This window comes from Labrus mixtus, chromosome 8 (assembly GCF_963584025.1).
Source record: "Labrus mixtus chromosome 8, fLabMix1.1, whole genome shotgun sequence".
Lineage (NCBI taxonomy): Eukaryota > Metazoa > Chordata > Actinopteri > Labriformes > Labridae > Labrus > Labrus mixtus.
The window spans coordinates 23,016,750-23,035,235 of record NC_083619.1 but is presented as its reverse complement, the minus strand read 5'-3'; the positions used below and the strand labels follow the sequence as shown (position 1 = coordinate 23,035,235).

The following is an 18,486-nucleotide window of genomic DNA, read 5'->3' as shown; positions in this document are numbered from 1 at the left end:
ATAAATCAGACCAGTGGTCCTATGCTCCTCTGAGTCTGAAACAACTAATCGAAGCCACACTTACACGCACAACTACGTCTGACCTTATTTTGACAGCAAGTCCAAGCATGTGGCCACCGTTTTTTTGTTTTGACTTGATCCGTATTACACATGAAAAGTATTCATTCTTTGATTAGCCACATATGCACAGCGCTTTAAATCACCTCAACATACTAATTATCTGTGAGGCCTATTATTCTAATTTCTGCCTTCTGTTAAAACACTTCAACACATTTTTTTTTCTGTAACTGAAATGTGGTTTGTGTTTATGTGAGAATGGCTGCCATCACGCTGATAAATCCTTCTTTCATCAGGACGCAAGCAAAACCAAATCAAGGGGAGGACTCTATAGCTTCCACCTGTGCTTCCATTCTTTGTTCCAGTCATCTTTAACCATTAATTATTTTCAGGCCTCGGGAGTCCTGCTGTCCAAAATAAAAATCTGTGCTCCTTGAGGAAACTCCTTGAGTCTGGAAAACATTTCATCTTGGCCAATGAGGCTTTTATATTAGCCGTTGGCCAACGTAGATGCTATTCAGCCTCTTTTCACATTCTTAAGCCTTCAGGAAACGTCTAAAATAACATCTCCACCCTCTGCTTTATTTGCATTAAGTATGTTGCATTTAAAGCCTCTTGTGCTGTATCTCAAGCTTCTTGCCTATTATTTAATACTTCCACTATTTTCTTTAAGGTTCATTTGGGGCAGTTTTACGTTTTGTTCTCTACATGTATATGCGACTTGAATTGAAAGAAACTTTGCTGGATCACATCTGAACTTAATGCTGCACTCAGTCCTGTAATTTGGTTCCACTGGTGATGCTCCGCTTGATGCTGCTCAGACCCTTTCCAAAGCACAGGGGGCGGGTCCCGGGACAACTTTCCCGACTGGTGATTTGATGAACGGAGGATTTTCCAGTGTCAGTATCTTACAGTCGGTTCAGGTTCAGCGTTCCGGCGTTTGTCCAGCCTCCTGACGGTGCTCAACACTCAGGGAACCGAGTTGCTCTGCGCTTTTTTTTTTCTATGAAAGCCCTTTACCATCAGTCTGAGAGCTGGGCTTAAGGGGGAGCGGATCTGAAGGGCCCGGGTCTGGCTGTGAGAGGCATCTTTATTCTGTCACACATGGCGCTGTAAAATAAGGACGTTGTGTGGATTGTAGAAGGGACTGAATTTTGACACAAGTCGCCCGTTATTTGTTCTGCTGCGGGCACTAATCATGGAGATGCAAAGGTGGGCAACCAGGTGGAAAACGAAAAGGTGGCTGTGGAATTCAACGCAAACCGCTGTCGTCACGTTAATTTTAATTCTACAAGCTGCCAATGTCAGAGCAGGTAAGACGCTGCATTTTGTTAGACTTGACAATAACTGTGCCAACTCCATCCCGGACAGGTCGAGCTTTTAAAGTGTGGCCGCCAGCCAGTAAGTGGTTGTGGGCTTAGAGGAGAACTAGCCACCGGCTATCACCTTTAATTTTGAACTCACCATATCTCAGACTCAAACCCTTCTCTGTTACTCAATAGATCCATTCACCTTACTTAAAGACAGATGTGTAGTTAATATTCAAGGTAATTTTATTTACTTTCTCCTTGATTGACAAATTGAAACTATTTCAAATAAGCACACCTGCATCCGAATTATATTTTAAATCCTGGTCATGAAAGATATGTCATAAGACTTGGTTGTTCCCTTTAAAGTTTCTTTGAAGTGCACCTTGAAGAATGATTAAAAAATCTGGCTGAGGTGTTTAAATGTGGATAATTTCCAGCTGTATTCATGTGATTTACGGTTTATTTTTGGACGAGAGTTACGGAGATGCCAATCTCTCAAATTCCTCGAGCGTCAAAGAAGGCTAAGTCTGCCATCCAGGTGTGGTCAGCGAGAAGAGGCTGACTGTGTTGATTGCCTCTGACACAAATACTTTGGTGGTGCGTAAAAAGTGTGCGTAATGCCTGTTTTGTTTTGGGGTTTTTTTTGGGGGGGGGGGATATATTCCGAAGTTGAATATCTGCTTTATCGTTTTAGAATCTGAAGTCAAAAATATGTATTTATTTGTGTTTATATTCTACTCTACCACTTGGTAGTACGTTGGACTCACTGAAGGCTTTCACATAACTTTTACGCACGACATCTGGTAGCATAACTAGTTCCTCACACTTAATGCTGTTAAGTTGTTTTCTCCAAAACATCAGTGGAAGTACAACAACGTAAGTCAATAAAATCATAAAAGCATCTAGTTGGCACAATTTCTGTAATTTGAAGCAGCTTACCTTATTACAGTATTATGACTCTTTGACAGCTGTCAACAGAGCTTATTGTAACACAGTGACATTTCAGGCACATAGGCTTTGATGTAAATATTGTGGAAGTTTAAAAAAATACAAGGCAGGACTCCATGGAGTATTGGGAGTGAAATTCATACTCTAGCCTGAAGGATCACCATCTTTCCACATTATCTGGGCTCCCACTAAGTCCAAAAAGGGGCGTTGATGGAAAAAGGGGGAAAAAAAATCTGGAGTATTTTCTTTCCTTTAAAAGACAGATGTGGGTCACATTAACTTATTCTTTTATTTTTCCACAGAGACGCCCATACAGCGCTGTGGATTTAGCCGGGTTAAAACTTTACATCTCAAAAGTTGAAGCTCTTTTTGAATGTGTGTTGCTTTTTAATATTTGTGGTTTTGAAGTCAGAGCAGCAACCTTTGAATTAGTTCTTGCCTTCCTGAGTCGGGAGCAAAAAATAAACAATAATAAAGTTATTTAAAAATGTCATTTTTGGCTCTGTGAAAACGTAGATCAAAAGTTGATATTGTATAATTAGCATAATGTATTGAATCCTTTCCAGACATTTCATGTCTTAGGTCCCTCCCCTTTTGGATTTATGACCATCCTTTGTTTATACTGTACAAATCCTCTGATGCATAAAGACAATCATTCACAGTAGAGGGCAAATTGCAGAAAACTCCCCCAGAAATGAAGAGCCCATGAAAGCAAATACCACAGTGGCATGTCTTGCCCGTTCCCCATCTTTCCTCACTCTGACTGATACTTAAGCTAACCATAATTGCATGATGTGCTAGCAAACATTTACAGGCTTTCCAATGTATTATAATTGCTGCCTGTGCTGCCAGCGCTCAGTAGATGGCAGTGACACAGAAAAGATGCTGCTTGCTGCACGACCGCTTGGCCACAGAGACATGAAGTCAGAATGTCACAGACTTAAACCTAAATCCCAGAGTCTAAACTTTGACATCAAAACATATGTCTGCGTTGAGTTACGAGATGAGAAGAGGTGGAAACGTGCGCCTGTTCCAGCTGAAAATGGTATATAAATGAATGAAGGTCTGCTGGTGAAAGTGCCTTAATGATTTTAACAGAGCTTTCTCCTGTCACTGCATGCTCCAACCGCCTGGGGGGAAATCTCACTCCTCTTGTCATGTGAGGAGCTTGTTCATATGGCATATAGTAGATCACAAGTCGTCGACAGGAGTCTGGAAGATGTGTCATTAAAAATCACAGACTCTGACAAATTACCCCTCAGACAAGACTGACTAGACTGAAGCTGCGCCCCTCTCTTGTGGCTTTTCATCCTTATCATTAAGAATAAGGTTTATTTCTTTAACGGTAGAGGGATAGGAGCCTTTTTTCTTTTCAGGCATGCTGGCTCAAACTCCTGCGAGGCTGCAAAGCTTTTAAAAAGCCATGTCTATTCATTTGGGGGCTTTAATGGGTTTGGGATATTGCCTGTTTTTCAGGACTTCTGTGAAACCATGGCTGAGGAAGGAGAGAGGGGCTTAGGAGTCGGGGGTGTGGGTTGGGAGTAGGTGGGGAAGGAGGTGGGGGTTCCTGGCCAATTCAGCACATCTGGAATATATGAGGCCTTGAGGTATGCAGTAATGCAGAAAGGCATTCTGAAACTCACAAAGAGACCTTTAGTCCAAGCTTTCTTTCTTTTTTTCTCTTCTTTTAAGAACCAGTAGCTCTGTACTCTGGGACAATATTCAGAAGAGCCACAGACTATTTTCTTTTTTATGAGGCATTTGGTGAGAGGTTGAAACTTGGCGTTGGGTGCCTCGCATTCAAGTCAGAAGTCAGTCTGGTAAATTTGAGGAAAAACTGGTCTTGAGTCTGTTAAATTGTGTCTAATTTCTTGATAAAGTTGGGCTGATTTTCTTGATTTCTGAGCAGTGCAGCCCAATGTTTATCTTATAAAATTCAAACTCATGTGACATCTGATGATCTGCAGCCCATATCAGCATTGAGATGAGTCCAGTTCTTTCCACCACTTAAAAATCAGATCTGCAGAACTTCAAATGAGCCAAAAAAAACCTTGATCCCTGAGCGTTTGCCCGAATCAAGCTGGTTTGATTCACCGCTCAGGCTGTTATTTTTCTGGTCACAGGAGAAGCAGCTACAGGGATGGGGCCTTCTCAGTTTGGTCTCGTGTATGTTTTAGTTGTGGGGGGGGGGGGGGGTTAAAGGGAGTGGTGCCAGGACTATAATGGGTTCAGCATGTGGACTTGTAGCTCCACCCATTGGACCCCCTCCTGGTCACAGAAAGTGAACCGGAAGTGCACAATCAGCACTTCTTGGCTTCAGATGCCACATGACTTAAAAAACAGGAAATATTAACAGAAAATTAGAATAGTTTTAAAATTGAATTCCAGTCGCATCTTTTAGAGTGGTTTTCAAATTTTTAGTAATGAGGGACTAGAGAGAAAATTTGAAAAGCTAAAGTTCAGGGTCTACATTTTGCATGAAAAGAACAAACATATGGTTCCTCCATTAACGGGAAAGAACGTTCATAAAACCAGATTCATTTTTATTATACTCCCTCACATAACAGTGTGTGTTGATTTAGTCATTCTATTGTTTCTTTACCAAACTCTCTTCTCAGTTCACACAATTTTACGGAGTTTTATACGGCAGCAGAGGATTTCCTGCGGCGTGAACTTTAAAGGCGGCCGTCTGTCTGATTCCTTTCACATCTTTTTCCCACAACGTTTTCCAGTCGCTATCAAACATATGGATCAAGGACGGGAGATTTTAAATTAAGCCTGTTATCTTCCATTCCATAAAGACCGTATCTTCACAGCTGACCATTCAGACTGTGTTTATCATAGCTGGCTCTTTGAAGAGGACACATCCTGCCTCACTGAAAAGACAAATGAGCAGTGTGATGTCTGGAGACGCTGGTGCTGGTTTTTTTTCCCCCTGCTGTGGTTTTTGTAACAGTAGCATTTAATATAAGGTTACATTGAGTTGGCTTTGGAGTGGAAACTTAACAGCTAAAACTTCTACTTTCTGTGTAGGACTTCTGTTAGCTTTCAATTCTCCATTCTTCTTATGTGAAAAACGTTTCTGTCTACTTTTTAGATCTGATTTGTCATCAGGCCAACACATACTGTAGTGTTGATGTGGGGTCCTAACTTCTTTGTTTGTACTTCAGTGCAACAGTACAGAGATGTTATTGCATGTGGTTAATAGCGTTCAATTACAAGGCTGTTTGATCTTTATTTTTTCGAGGGAATGCCAGCAATTAAAACACAGACTTTAATTAAAGCACCCCTCACCCACATGGATGAGAAGATTTTCATCATAGCTATGTTAATGACTGCTTATTTAAAGTGGGACAAACTTTGGATGAATAAATATTTTTTGTCCCTATAACAAATACAAAGTCATTTTCATAAGAAAGAAAAAACCCTTTGTAAATTCATCAAGTCAGTTTTTCAAACCAATATTTAATGGTGACTTATGTTTGCTAGTGTTTTAGTAGCTACTGCTGTGGTACATATGAAGGTTTATTTTTGGGGGGCTTTTTATGCCTTTATTTAGAGAAAGGAAAGTTAATAGGGACAGAGAGAGTGGGGAATGACATGCGGGAAAGGCGACACAGGGCAGATTTGAACCCGGGCTGCCCGCTTAGTGGACTATAGACTCTGTACATGGGGTGCTTGAACTAACCACTACTAACTATACTACTGGCATCACTATTACTGATATTTCTGATTCATTTGTCTTCATTTATCTCCAATGTGTTAAAGCCATATACAGATATTCAGATATATAAAAATCAGTCATATGATATTTCTGCACCACAATATCAACAAAATGACGTCAGCTTGGATTGGCTCCATATTAAAGATACACTGAATAGCTAATGAAAGGATATCAGGTATCGTATTTGGTTAAAGTAAAAAGTTCACCTGAAATGTTTCAGCAAGTTTTCAGCTTTTAAGATTGCCTACTGGTCATATCACAGGCAAAAAAAAAACAATCATGCATATTGTATGAAGATTGTTATTGTTTTTTTTTGTCCATAAACTGATACTTTTTCAATTTTTTGTTGTAATTGCAACACAGCACTGTTTTTTCATTGAGATTGAGCAATGAAGCAGTACTGCATGTGTATTTTATAATGAATGGATTGGAATACATCTTAAGAGCTACACAGTCACAGATTGTACGTAATGATAATCATTTAAAACCCGCAACTTCTTCATGACCATTTCTGAGTCTACAATCTGCCTTTTTGTCTTTCACAACCCTCGTTATGACCATGCATTTACAGCCTCCTCGTACTGTATATTGTTAAGAAAATTCAGCCTTAAGCAGACATGCATTAAATCATTAATGACCCTGTGCTGTACATCAACACTCCTGATTATCGCTAGCATTAAACAGACTCTTATTAGGCTTCTTAAATCCTCCATAATCACACTGTAACTGATGGTGTGCCCCAGGGAATGAGACAGGAAGTGGGTTACATAGAAAAGTAGTTACAGAACTGGAACAGAGACAGCTAAGGAGAGTAAAGAGTAAAAGTCTCAGAAATGAAGTTAAAGTTGGACAATTGCAGAAGGGAAAAGAAATAAGAAACATTGTTTATGACTGCACAACTTGGAGTTCCAGGTCCATTGATAGAAAAAAGTCTGGCGGTGTTAAGAGTCTTGTAAAGCTGCCCCCCTCTGCGCTCTCCTTATTCAACAGAGCCAGTGATCAGCAGCAATGAGTTTTATCAGCCCATACATGCTGTGGCTTTTGGCTGTGGGGGTAACAGTGGAGGAGGGGAGGGGGACATGTCTTCTGAATGGTTGCTAACATTTTTACTGCTCCTTTGCCAAGCTAGCTCATAAACGAACAACTGCTCCAACTGACAGATTTGGCCAACAGTCCCTGCACAGGCGAGGGGGGTAATGGGTGTAAATGTTGACTTATCATCAAAATGCCAGATCCTATTACATTTTCTGTTAGCTTCTGAAATATGCTCCCATTATACCGACAAATAACATGGTGCTTTTATAGAAAGTATAATAACATACAATAATAAATCATTATAAGAGGCATTTCTATCTTCTGTCTTAAACATTATTGAAATGGTTACATTGTATTCATTATTTTTAGTTTCTAACAAAATAATTAATATTGCAATTTGTACAGTCACACCTTTTTTTAACTAACTGATGCAGTCAGGCTAAATTAAAAATTGTCTTTATATTTACGAGTTGACTGTGTAATCACATTAAGTTTAATCAATGATAATTCATGTTTTCCCATTTATACAACTGAACATAAATTCAGCTTCATAGAAAACTTATCAACAACCTACACATTGAGTTACATTTTCACAGATAATTGAAGTAATACTTTATTTAATACCTTTTTGTATCGAACAATTGAAAGAATTGGTCACTTTGATCACACAAGTGTCAAATATGTCTGTTTGTGTCCAGTTTCATTCATGGGAAACACCCAAATACACACTAAGTTATCCATACCTGGAGTGGGTTTTGAACCCACGTGGACACTGACCCATTGGATCTTAAGTCCAATGCCTTAACCTCGGCCATCCTGGTGTCAAATCACTGAAAACATCACCACCACAAGAAACATATGGGGAAGACTGATTCACCACTGAGTCGAAACTATTACAAAAAAAAAAGCTTGTTGCTCTGCAGATGTTATGACATTTTGATGCAAAATATCGTTGGGTAATCTAATTAATTCTTTGTTCTGCCTCCTCAGCTGAACCAGTGGATGTACTTAAGGTGCTAGACTTCCCGAGCTCCCCTGAAGGAGTAAGAAAAACACCAGGCTTCTGCACAGTCCGGAGAGGATCCAAACCCGACATCGCTTACCGAGTGGGAAAACAGGCTCAGATCAGCGCTCCAACCAAACAGCTCTTCCCAGGTAATCTCACTCCTTCACCCTCTTTCCGGTATAAATACTGAAACGTTTAGGATGGTAATGACCATCTGTTTACCTGGGCAATTGAAGAACTCAATGACTACTTGAGATGTTAGTACTCTGCACAAAGAATATGCCTTCTACTCCTGGTTTGTTTTGCACTGTAAAAAAGCAAAACAAAGGTTTTAAACTAAAGCTAAATCTGTAAAGCTAGTAGGTTTGAAATTTTAATCTGGATAAGAGACACAGACATATAGGTCAACTGCAAAATCAACATTGATATTCTTTGGGCAATACATTTATGTGATAACTAAGCCAGATATACGTCTGATATGTCAAAAAGACAGTACTTCTATCTCATATTTTTTCCAGTAGACACATGTTGTCTTGAAGAACATTCATCAATGTTTTTGTGCGTATTTGCAATCAACTTTTTCTTTGGTTTACGATGGTGTAGTCTAAAAACTGATACAGCTCTAATCCTATAGTGTACTTGGTTTTCACACATTGTGAGGACAAGGCTTTTATTTTACATTATGAGGACTGGTCACTAAATGGTTAACTCAGCTTCAGCACTAAAATCTGTGTTGGAACCCTGTTCAATACTAAATGCAAATTGATGGTGTGTAGTCCAAAACTCATACAACTCTAATCTCAGTGTACTTGTTTATCGAACATTGAAAGGACATGGCTTTCATTCGACATTATGAGGAACAGTCCTTGTATGGTTGACAACTAAGTTTAAGCACTAAAATCAGTGTTGGGTTCAACACTAAATGCAAATTCTATACATTATGTGCTTTATACTTATCTCTACAGTTCTTCTAAAAATTGTCACACCTATTTAAACAAGTTATTGTTTAGATCAAATTGAAAGCTTCAGTTTAATGTCTTGAACCGCTTAAAGGCCTCACAAAAACATCTTCAAGATATTTCAATTGCTCAAGACAAAAGCTTAAAACATTATGAAACAATTTACTGCAAACACCTGTCTTCTTAAAGTCAGTGCAGACTTTTCAGAAATTGTTTTTCAAAAGATGAACGTGAATGCAGGGATGTTTGAGAAGGCCCAAAAAGCCCGTAGGGGATTGGAGTCACTAAGCACATGGTGTATGAAATATAACATAAACATGCAACTCAAGTTAAAAGGGCAACACCAGATATTTATTTGACTATTTTGGAAAACTCCAATATCAATACTGACAGTCAATGAGAGGAATACTTCTTTTGTGGTTTTCTAAACTGATTTTGAAGTATCTGTTCAAAAGTTTGATTGCTGGCAGACCGGAGTTTCCTGTATTTGGCTGATATATTGAAATCTATCACGGTTTTCAGACTGAAGGTGCATTCACTGACTCATAGTCTGCTGCTCAGCTGTTTGTGAGTAATCCAGACACATTGGTTTTATTAGGAAGTAGACACAAACTTTTTTTTATTGTGAAACCATTTGGTTTGCTTCTTTCTTACACTTAATGCTACCAGTGAATTTAAAGTTAAATAATAATTATAGAGGACGAAGATCTTTGATGAATTCCATAAACCAACATCCCAACAGGTGTAAATTGCCTTTTTCTCTGTTTCCAGTCTTGCCAACTGCATTTTTTTCACCTTGAAAATAAAAAAAATTGTATTTCAGCACAAATGTGACGCGTTTCAGAACATAACAATAACGTTTCCATCCACTTGATAACTTGACATTCTCTACATATGGGTAAAAATGTTCACAAAGCCACCAGTTTCTTTATTACTCCAAACACAATTGGCTACAAATTATGAACGTTAAATAACTGTCCCAGTCTGTGCAGCAGTAGGTGTTCAGTTTGGCAGGATTTCAACATAAAAAAAATTCAATATAGAGTGAAAATACCAGACCAATAGTTATGGGATTTTTGACGTAAACTGCCAGTCCACCTTACCCTTTCAGTGTTGGAAACTTAAGGAGTATAATTAAACTTGAGAGGTGAGGCGTTAGAGGTGTCAAAATGTCCTCAGTCAGAATAATTGGACTTTTATTTCATTAGGATTAGTTATTTTGCCATTGAACCAAACTATTAAGGTTCTAAAAATATGACATTTGTTTGAGTATTTACAGCCTTGTTAAATTAAAGTGTCAAGATCAACAACATTGAGTCCTTTCACAGGATGCCAAGGTCTCCTTCAGCTTCCTTCATAAAAAAAGGCTACAGGTCCCGTTGTCTAGACACTGAGCTTTAATGTGAGGTGCAGAAACTTAAAGAGCTTATAAAATAGTCAGTATTCAGGTTAGTCTTTACAGTGGGATTGCCCTTTAACGGCATCAGTAGAAGATGGATGTTAAAAATTGGGTATGCAGTGAGTGACTGCATTTAATTTCTGCTTTAGATATGATGCAGATTATTATATAAATAAACTTTTCAAAACCAGATTGCTTCATATTTTTTGTGAGTTATATAAAGAAAGTCATGAAAGTCAGATTTTATAGAAATACTTTTGGAATGTGAGAGGTTTAGATAAAAAGATGGACCAGTCTCATCTCAATACTAAATATTTAGCTAGCTAGTTAGCTTGGTGGGCTATAGCTAAAAAACTGATGGAGGGGAGAGGGGAAGACAAGTAGCCTGGTTCTGTCTAGAAGTGATAAAATGTGTTTACCAATACATCAAAAGCTCACAAACAAACATGTTAAATCACATTTTTAGCAGTATAAAAAGGGGCATATTGTGGTTTTACTCGTGGCTTTGTGATCAACTAAGCTAATTCCTAGCAAGTAGTTACTTCTTATTTACTGGAAATACAAAACAGAATTTTGAATCTTTTCGTCCAGATGGCAACAATAATGAGTGGGTTTTCTCAAAATGTCACATGTTTCCTTTGACTTAGAAAAAGGAATCAAGGTGATAAACATCGCTTGCAACATGAGAAATGTAGAAAACATTCATGACACAGAATCGACGAGTATTTTAATTATCATTTCTGTGGTTAAACTGGGCCGACCCCATGCGTGTAACTGTGTGAATCACAAGCTGAGCTCTGACAAAAAATGTGCATTTACCCACATTTTGTTATCCTTTGGTCCCTGCTAACGTGCCTGCTGCTTGTTCCACCTTCAGGGGGAGTTTTCCCAGAAGATTTCTCCATCCTGTTTACCATCAAGCCCAAGGCTGGCCTCCAGTCCTTCCTGCTGTCTGTGTACAACCAGCAAGGCATCCAGCAGCTCGGCGTGGAGGTGGGTCGTGCTCCCGTCTTCCTGTATGAGGACCAGCATGGCAAACCCGCCCCCGAGGAGTACCCCCTGTTCCGCTCCATCAACCTTGCTGACGGCAAGTAAGTGACTGACTGCTTCTCGGGAGGGCTACAACGTGGTGGAGGTCTGATGTGGGTGGTAGATTTTTAGATCCCCTGGAAAACTTCTTTACTGTGTTTCATTTTCAGGTCAGAAATTTCATACCTCAGTTTTGTTGTGAGGTTTGTGTGATTGGCACAAAAACCAAAGCGGCACAGCTAATCTCGAACACTTTTTTCAGATTTATAGGTTATCTTTTATTCCAAACAAAAACAATGTGCGCGACAGATTTTCTCAAGTATTTAGAACATGCTTAACTCTTCTTGCATGGTAAACTGACACACAGCTCTGGGGATTTATTATAATCTTGTGTTTTCTCAGTCATAAAAACCATATGGAACTAGGCAGACAGTAATGGGAAATAAATTGCAGGCAGATTTGATGACAGCCTTTGTTTTCCTGATTATTTACAGCAGTTGTTTAGTGATATGCAGTAATGGACATGATCTACATGAGTAGCATAGCTGTCCAGTGATGCTGACACAAATCAATGTTGTCATCGATCATGAAAACAAATGCTAATAGAAATGCCTTGAAATTATTCCAATTGTCTGTTGTTAATTTGGGATTTTTTTTTACAGTGTTGATATACACTACATTACTTTCATTTACTTACAAAACATGCTACATACTGTAGCTAATGTCGCTTTCCTTAGTGAAAGTGCAGTATTTACACTTTTGGAAGTTAAAATATACGATTTCGTAATCAATCAATTTGTAATAATTCTGTTGCATCTGTTAACCCAACCATTATTGATCAATTCTTTATTCGAAAATCAACTAGGATTGTCTTAGGCTGTATTTAGACTTTTATTTCAAAAGCACTCTATCAGTTAATGTCATATATTTTCCCGTAATCCAACAAAAGCCTATATGTTACCTGTAGATGTAAATAGGAAATGTTAGCGCATAGGGAAAGCTGGCCAGGCAAAACAAAGAAAGATCATTCCAGCTTCCAGCAGCCTTGAGTTTTATTTGTTTAGTCCAAAAAAATATGTGATGTGACACAAAGTCTTTGTTTTCAGATAAATTACGTTCTATAAATCATTTCATCACAAATAAAAAATCATTTTGAGTTGATTCAATCTATCAAAAGAAGTGAGCATTAAAAACTAGCCGCAAATTTGGTTACTTTCAAGCACAGACAGGCTGAATAGGTCCCCTGTGCTTCATGTCTCTATATGCTAAGCTAGGCTAATCAACTGCCAGAAGCAGCTTAGTATTTATTTCTTAAAATAATTATATCTTTACTTACTGTCAGCAACATTTCCCAAATGTCTACCTATTCTTTTAGACAAAGAACCTTACTTTCTTTCAAGAATGGTATTTCTGACCTCCTGCTGTGCTTCCTGTTTTGCAAAGATGGCATCGTGTAGCTATCAGCGTGGAGAAGAAGAGTGTCACCATCATTGTGGACTGTAAGAAAAAGCTGACTCGGCCGCTCGGCAGAAGCGACCAGGCCGTCATCAACACAGAGGGCATAACCGTCTTTGGAACTAGAATCCTGGATGATGAAGTCTTTGAGGTAAGGCAGCCATATTGAAGCCACTCTTCACTTTAAGCTAGCTGGGTTGTGATGATTGCAGTATATAGTGGATAAAAGGAATCGCTCGCCATTTCTGGGAAAATCATTTATTTGCTTTTTTTTTATACAAGAAGATTGATCATAAGTATTAAGCAAGAGCTGATGAGCGATTAGCCGTGAGTAGCATAAAGACCAGAAGCAGGCCTCACTGCTCATAGCCATAGCTGTGACTTTTTATTTTCATTTTACTGTCCTGTTTGTGTACAGTTTAAACTTATGACATGCAGCCAGAAAGTAAATGAGCTTGGGGAAATTTTAACTTTAAGAGTCTTCGGGCTGAGCTAGACTGAGTCCTACTTGCTATAGCAACATACCTGATGGAAAGATCTAAGAGAGTAACTATCTTCTAATCTAAATAACTTCAAATAAGAAAATAAGTGTGTTTTCCAAAACAAGATATATGTAATAGTTCCCTTCATGTTTCCTTAAGTAACATTAGTGCAGAGAACATTGTTACAATAATGATAGTGAAAATAAAATCCTGGTAAGCATTGACCACAAGATGTATCCATCATCCACGCAGGAGTATCTTTAACAAATACAGCACATAGCACATAGCTCTGTATATATATATCTTTATTTCTTGTTTACTGCACATAGTTCTGGTTACATCTGTTTACATCTGTTAGTCCGATCACTGTCCACTTATATCTACTCCTTTATATTTTGTTTTTTAAGTTAAGTTTAAGCTTTAAGTTGTATTTAAATTGACACTTTATATTTAGGTTAAAATGTTTCGTACTTGCACTGTTGTTAATTTACTGCTCTGTGTGCCTTTGAATTCCCCCCCAGGGACGAATAAAGTTTTTTGAATTGAATTGAATTGAATTGAATTGAATTGAATTGAATTGAATTGGATTGGATTGAATTGAGTTGAATTGAATTGAATTGAATTGAAATACAGAGCAGAGATTCACCATCACTTTGAGGTAATTGAGGGGGTTTTGGAAAGCTTACCTTGATGCCAGCAATTTCTCCACTCTGACTTAGAAAGGTTATAATCGAAAACACATTGTGAATCTTACCCTCAATGAATCTCATTTACCATTGTGAAAAGGGACAATTTTAGTGTCTAATACTTTAAGTCCAGATGCTTTAAGGCCAGACTTTTTATTTGTATTTCATTAACTTGCTCATACGGTGAAATTTATTGGCCAGAACAACAATATTGGCTTTGTATACTTGGCAAGAGCCAGGAGCAATGTCTGTGGAAAGACTACTTGCACAGTGAGTTGTTCAAAATGTGTTCTCCCTCCACACTGGTTGGATTTGTTTAAATAGTTGACTTACTTAATACAAGAAAGACTGAGATCTAATAGGCTGCAGTTGTTCATTTTGGACAGCCTGTGGTTTGAAGTGTATGAATTCTGCCACAATGTGCGAGATAATAATGTATGATTCTCTTAAAAACTGTGACTTTAAGAGCTTTGAATCAGAAATTTACAGCTGGCTTTGGTTACTGGGGTGGCAATTTAAGAGTGGAAGTCCATGCTAACAGGGTTAGCACAGGTATAATGTGAGCTGAATGCTAGCTCTGGAGACAATAGGCTCTCTTTCATGTGTGCATGTGGAATGCTTGCTAAGTAGAACAGCCTGCAAAATCTTTGCCTTCAGGTCAGAGATGACTTTCCACAGAGGAGACACTTGAAATTAGGTCTCTTATCTTCCATAATGATTGTTTTTTTGGCAAGAAGAACCCATTGTTGGATTTAGTGGTTAAGTGATCGGCATGGTTTAGAACATAAGCAGACTCAGTCAACTTTACTGGAACGTTTTGGTTCATTTGTTCATTTGCTTTTACCTCAACTAGCAGAGCCGTAATAAAATAGCTCTGTAACACTTTTAACAGTAAAACACAAGAGTGACAGCAGGAGTGATTTGAGTCAGGATTTTAATCAAGGTAATGAGGTGTTGATTGGGGATAAAAGTACCATTGCACTTACACCAAGCCTACTCTGTTTTTAAAACCAGCCATTTGGCTCTTGCGAGTGCTCTTTGTTTGAGCCTATATTACACTAAATGGTGTTGAATTGCAGCATAATTTGTTTTGTTCTCTTCCCTAAAAACCTGGAGAGGGAAAAAAAAAAGGATTGCTTTTGTTCCAATGGTTGGAGCCTTGTGCATGTTGCAAGGTGGTTTTAATCAGGGTATCAAACAATAGCATTTCTGTGGTGGCCTTGCGATAAATGCTGCCATATCTTGAGCGGTAATTATTTCCACTTCGAGCTTAATAACCCCAAATTTGATGATTGCAAACTGGCTACCTACAGACACATTGCGCTGCTAATGGCAAAAAGTTCTGACTGGCCCAGGGCGTCTTGGATAATTACTGTATAACCTTTTAGCTGGAAAAAAAAAAAATTTGGATGTAGATGTAAGCCATGTGTTTGGTTTGAATGTGTTGCTTATTGGATTATACTTTGGCAAACGTGATTCTTCAGCTGTTGTAGTTATACTACAATCAGTATACATTGGAGGCAATGGAAACTTTGGGAATACTGTAGGCCTGTATTATCTATTGTAGATATAAACAATGTGAAAGTTTGAAGCGTCAGCCATTGACGCCTGCTGAGGTCTCGTGTGTATATAGACATTTTTTATGCTAACATTATAAAAAAGATTCACCTAACTATGGTTTAAATTAAAGTGTAAAATCTTGATTTTTAAGATTCTCGCCCAGCTGTATAGCTTCCCATCAAGTTATTTCTGGTTTTATAGACAAAGACCTAACAGATCATATAAAATACGTATCCAATTGAGATATTTCAGCTGTTTAGTGTCCAGAGCCTTAGCTTCACAATTTTGTAGCCAATTTGAAATTCAATAATTGAAGTTGGCTGTGAACTTTCTCTCTAAAAAAAAGGCTTTGAGCAATGGGCACATGGCTACCTTTCTGCAGCAGATTGCATAAGCAGGTGTCAAAGCTGGAAGCAGAGGGACGACTGAAGGCTAGAGGAAAATATGATCAGTGTGTTCTTAGTTTTGGCTCAGATTGCACAGCTGTTTAAAAGATATGGTCACTGACCGTTCCTCCAAAAGCCTTTTTTTCCCCCTTTGTTTTTCGTCTTTTAAATCAAAACCCTCTGAATATTTGAATCATCTCGCTTCTTCAGGCAAATCTTTTTCTTTAGACTTTAAAAGATAGGATGGGATTGTGTGTTTTTGCAGTCATCTGAGGCTGTATTGTCATAAACGAGTGCATAGAAAATGTGTGTGTGTCTGGTAGGAGGATAGGGGGAGAGACAGGCGAAGATGGTTTGTTTATGTGTCTGTCATTACTGCATAACAGATTGTTCCAAAATGCCGTCCCTCAAGCAGGACAGACTCTGGCAGAGGACTCTAACAAGGCTCTGATGTGCTCTAAGCCTTAAAGTGATTCATTGTTTATGGTTATGCTGGCTGGAAGAGAAACAGTGGGACTGTTTCTCATCTGCCCCAGTCACTTTTCACTCTCCAGGACCCGTCACAGAAAGTTTTGGTTAGCGATGTGTAATAGGAGTACAGTAATTAACTCACGAGTGTTTCGGGACTGGAACCGAGAAGCGTCAGTCACATTTCATCATGTATTTACACGAACAAACAGATGACTGTTCAGTATCTTTTTTCATAGACCCTTCAATTCCTAGTGCATGATATTGCAACGTACTTGTCATATCATTTGTTTTTGTGACCTCTTTGTCGCTTGTGCCGTGACCGTCTTTAACTTGATCCGAGTACAACCAGGAAGTAATGGACCCACGTTGCTCCTTAGAAACTTTTTAGATGAAAAATAGCAGAGAGAGGAAAGAGATAGTGACATAAAGACGGGGAAAGAAGTTGAGATTGTGCAGGGTACTGCAAAGCAGATGGTTCAATGCTTTCAACAGTTTTGTGAGCTACTGGCAGGCAAAATGTTTTTAATATCCGAAAGGATGCAAGACATTTGTATGCCCCCAGTGCACGAAAAGAAACTTTATCCTGCAGGGCTGACCACAGAGGCTGCGTTTGATAAAACGCTGGGAGAAATCTGGAGAGTGTTACACATTTTTCCTCTTCTCTGCGTCTTGGTTAATTGTTGTCCTTGTACAGTTTTGAAATTCCATCTCTCTATTTGTTCATTCAAGATGTGATCCCCTCCCAAAGTTTGAGAAAGCTGACATTTTATAAGATGTCAAGTGTGTCGAGTTTGTGTGGAGTTCGGCGCATGAGATCAAATAATGAAAATACAGAGGTAAGTTATGGCTACAGAAGATTCTGCAGGTTTTGCACAATATGTATTTCTTTTTTTAAGCAAAAAACATCTGCACGAGACTGTTGGATTTGAGCAGCTGTGGTCTGCGTGGCCTTTGAGCTGGTCACATCTGGCTGATGATCCATCTGGAGGTTCAGAGAGACAGGTCACAGTGACAACATGAAATGTTTAATGAAAGTTTTTTTTTTACAGAAAGTTTATTGTAATTGAGTTGGGCTGTTTTTTTCCCTGGGAAAGCAGGATGTTTATACACATGTGCTGTCACCTTTAATGTAAAAAAAAGTAGCAGTAGTAAGGACTGTTTTGTAAGGATGATGTCTCTAGAAAGAGTTTAACGTAAAAATGCATCACTAAATGTGTCACTGTGGCCCCCTTTTTCTCCCACCTCTGCATGTATGCTTTTGGGTTTTACTGGGTCAGACTGCAGATGCTTCTGGCACATTTCCAAATGTGTCTTCCAGGTGCATCTATATCCTGCAGCTGTTTCTGCAGGCAAAGTGACCTGCTACACCTGGCCACAGACGATTACCTTTGAAACACCTACTTACACACTTAAATTATGTTCTATAGACATAAAAGAAAACTACATGTCATTTGTGTAGTTTTTAAAGTAGGGCTTTTAAGTGATTTTGTTTCTGTTAACCATTAATCTGACATTTAAATCTATAAAAAAAAAGTTCCCAAATAGTCAGTTAAACCTGATATATTGTCCCAGAACACAAGATAGGGAATTCTTTGTCTTTTTAAATCCAATTACATAACAAAAGAAGAAAAGGCTATTGTCATTTGTATGCAAGAATACAATGAAACTTTGTTCAGTCCTTTACAGCAGCATTACAAATGTGGTCAAGAATAAGTGGGTATTACTCGTTTAAAGGAAGCCTGTGCGACTTTTTGATCGAGTAGATGTCGCCCTTGAGCACAAGCATGATACTAAAACAAACTGCTGTATGGTGACACCTCCACCAGGGACACGACTCCAACCTACGTCCACTCGCGTTCACACAAAATATTTTAGCACAAGCAACGGACAAAATTGTCCTTGGCTCAAGCTGCAATTGACTGTGGCCTGCATTCTTGTGTTACCAGGTTAATGTTAGCGCTCTTTAGTTAGCTCATAGC

The 18,486-nt window shown here is 38.6% G+C and overlaps 1 protein-coding gene across 4 annotated transcripts in view; it reads left to right on the top strand.

Moving 5' to 3' along the window:
- Positions 1 to 962: 962 nt before the first annotated feature.
- LOC132979435 (collagen alpha-1(XI) chain-like) overlaps positions 963 to 18,486 on the top strand; it is a 91,887-nt gene continuing 74,363 nt past the window's right edge. For 2 of the 4 annotated variants that reach the window (XM_061045239.1, XM_061045240.1), the window contains exons 1-4: positions 963 to 1,370; positions 8,065 to 8,229; positions 11,316 to 11,529; positions 12,911 to 13,073. In XM_061045239.1, coding sequence (XP_060901222.1) covers positions 1,256 to 1,370; positions 8,065 to 8,229; positions 11,316 to 11,529; positions 12,911 to 13,073 — 657 coding nt within the window. In that variant the 5' untranslated portion in view covers positions 963 to 1,255. The remainder of the gene's footprint in view (positions 1,371 to 8,064; positions 8,230 to 11,315; positions 11,530 to 12,910; positions 13,074 to 18,486) is intronic. The other 2 variants (XM_061045237.1, XM_061045238.1) reach the window with 1 other exon arrangement.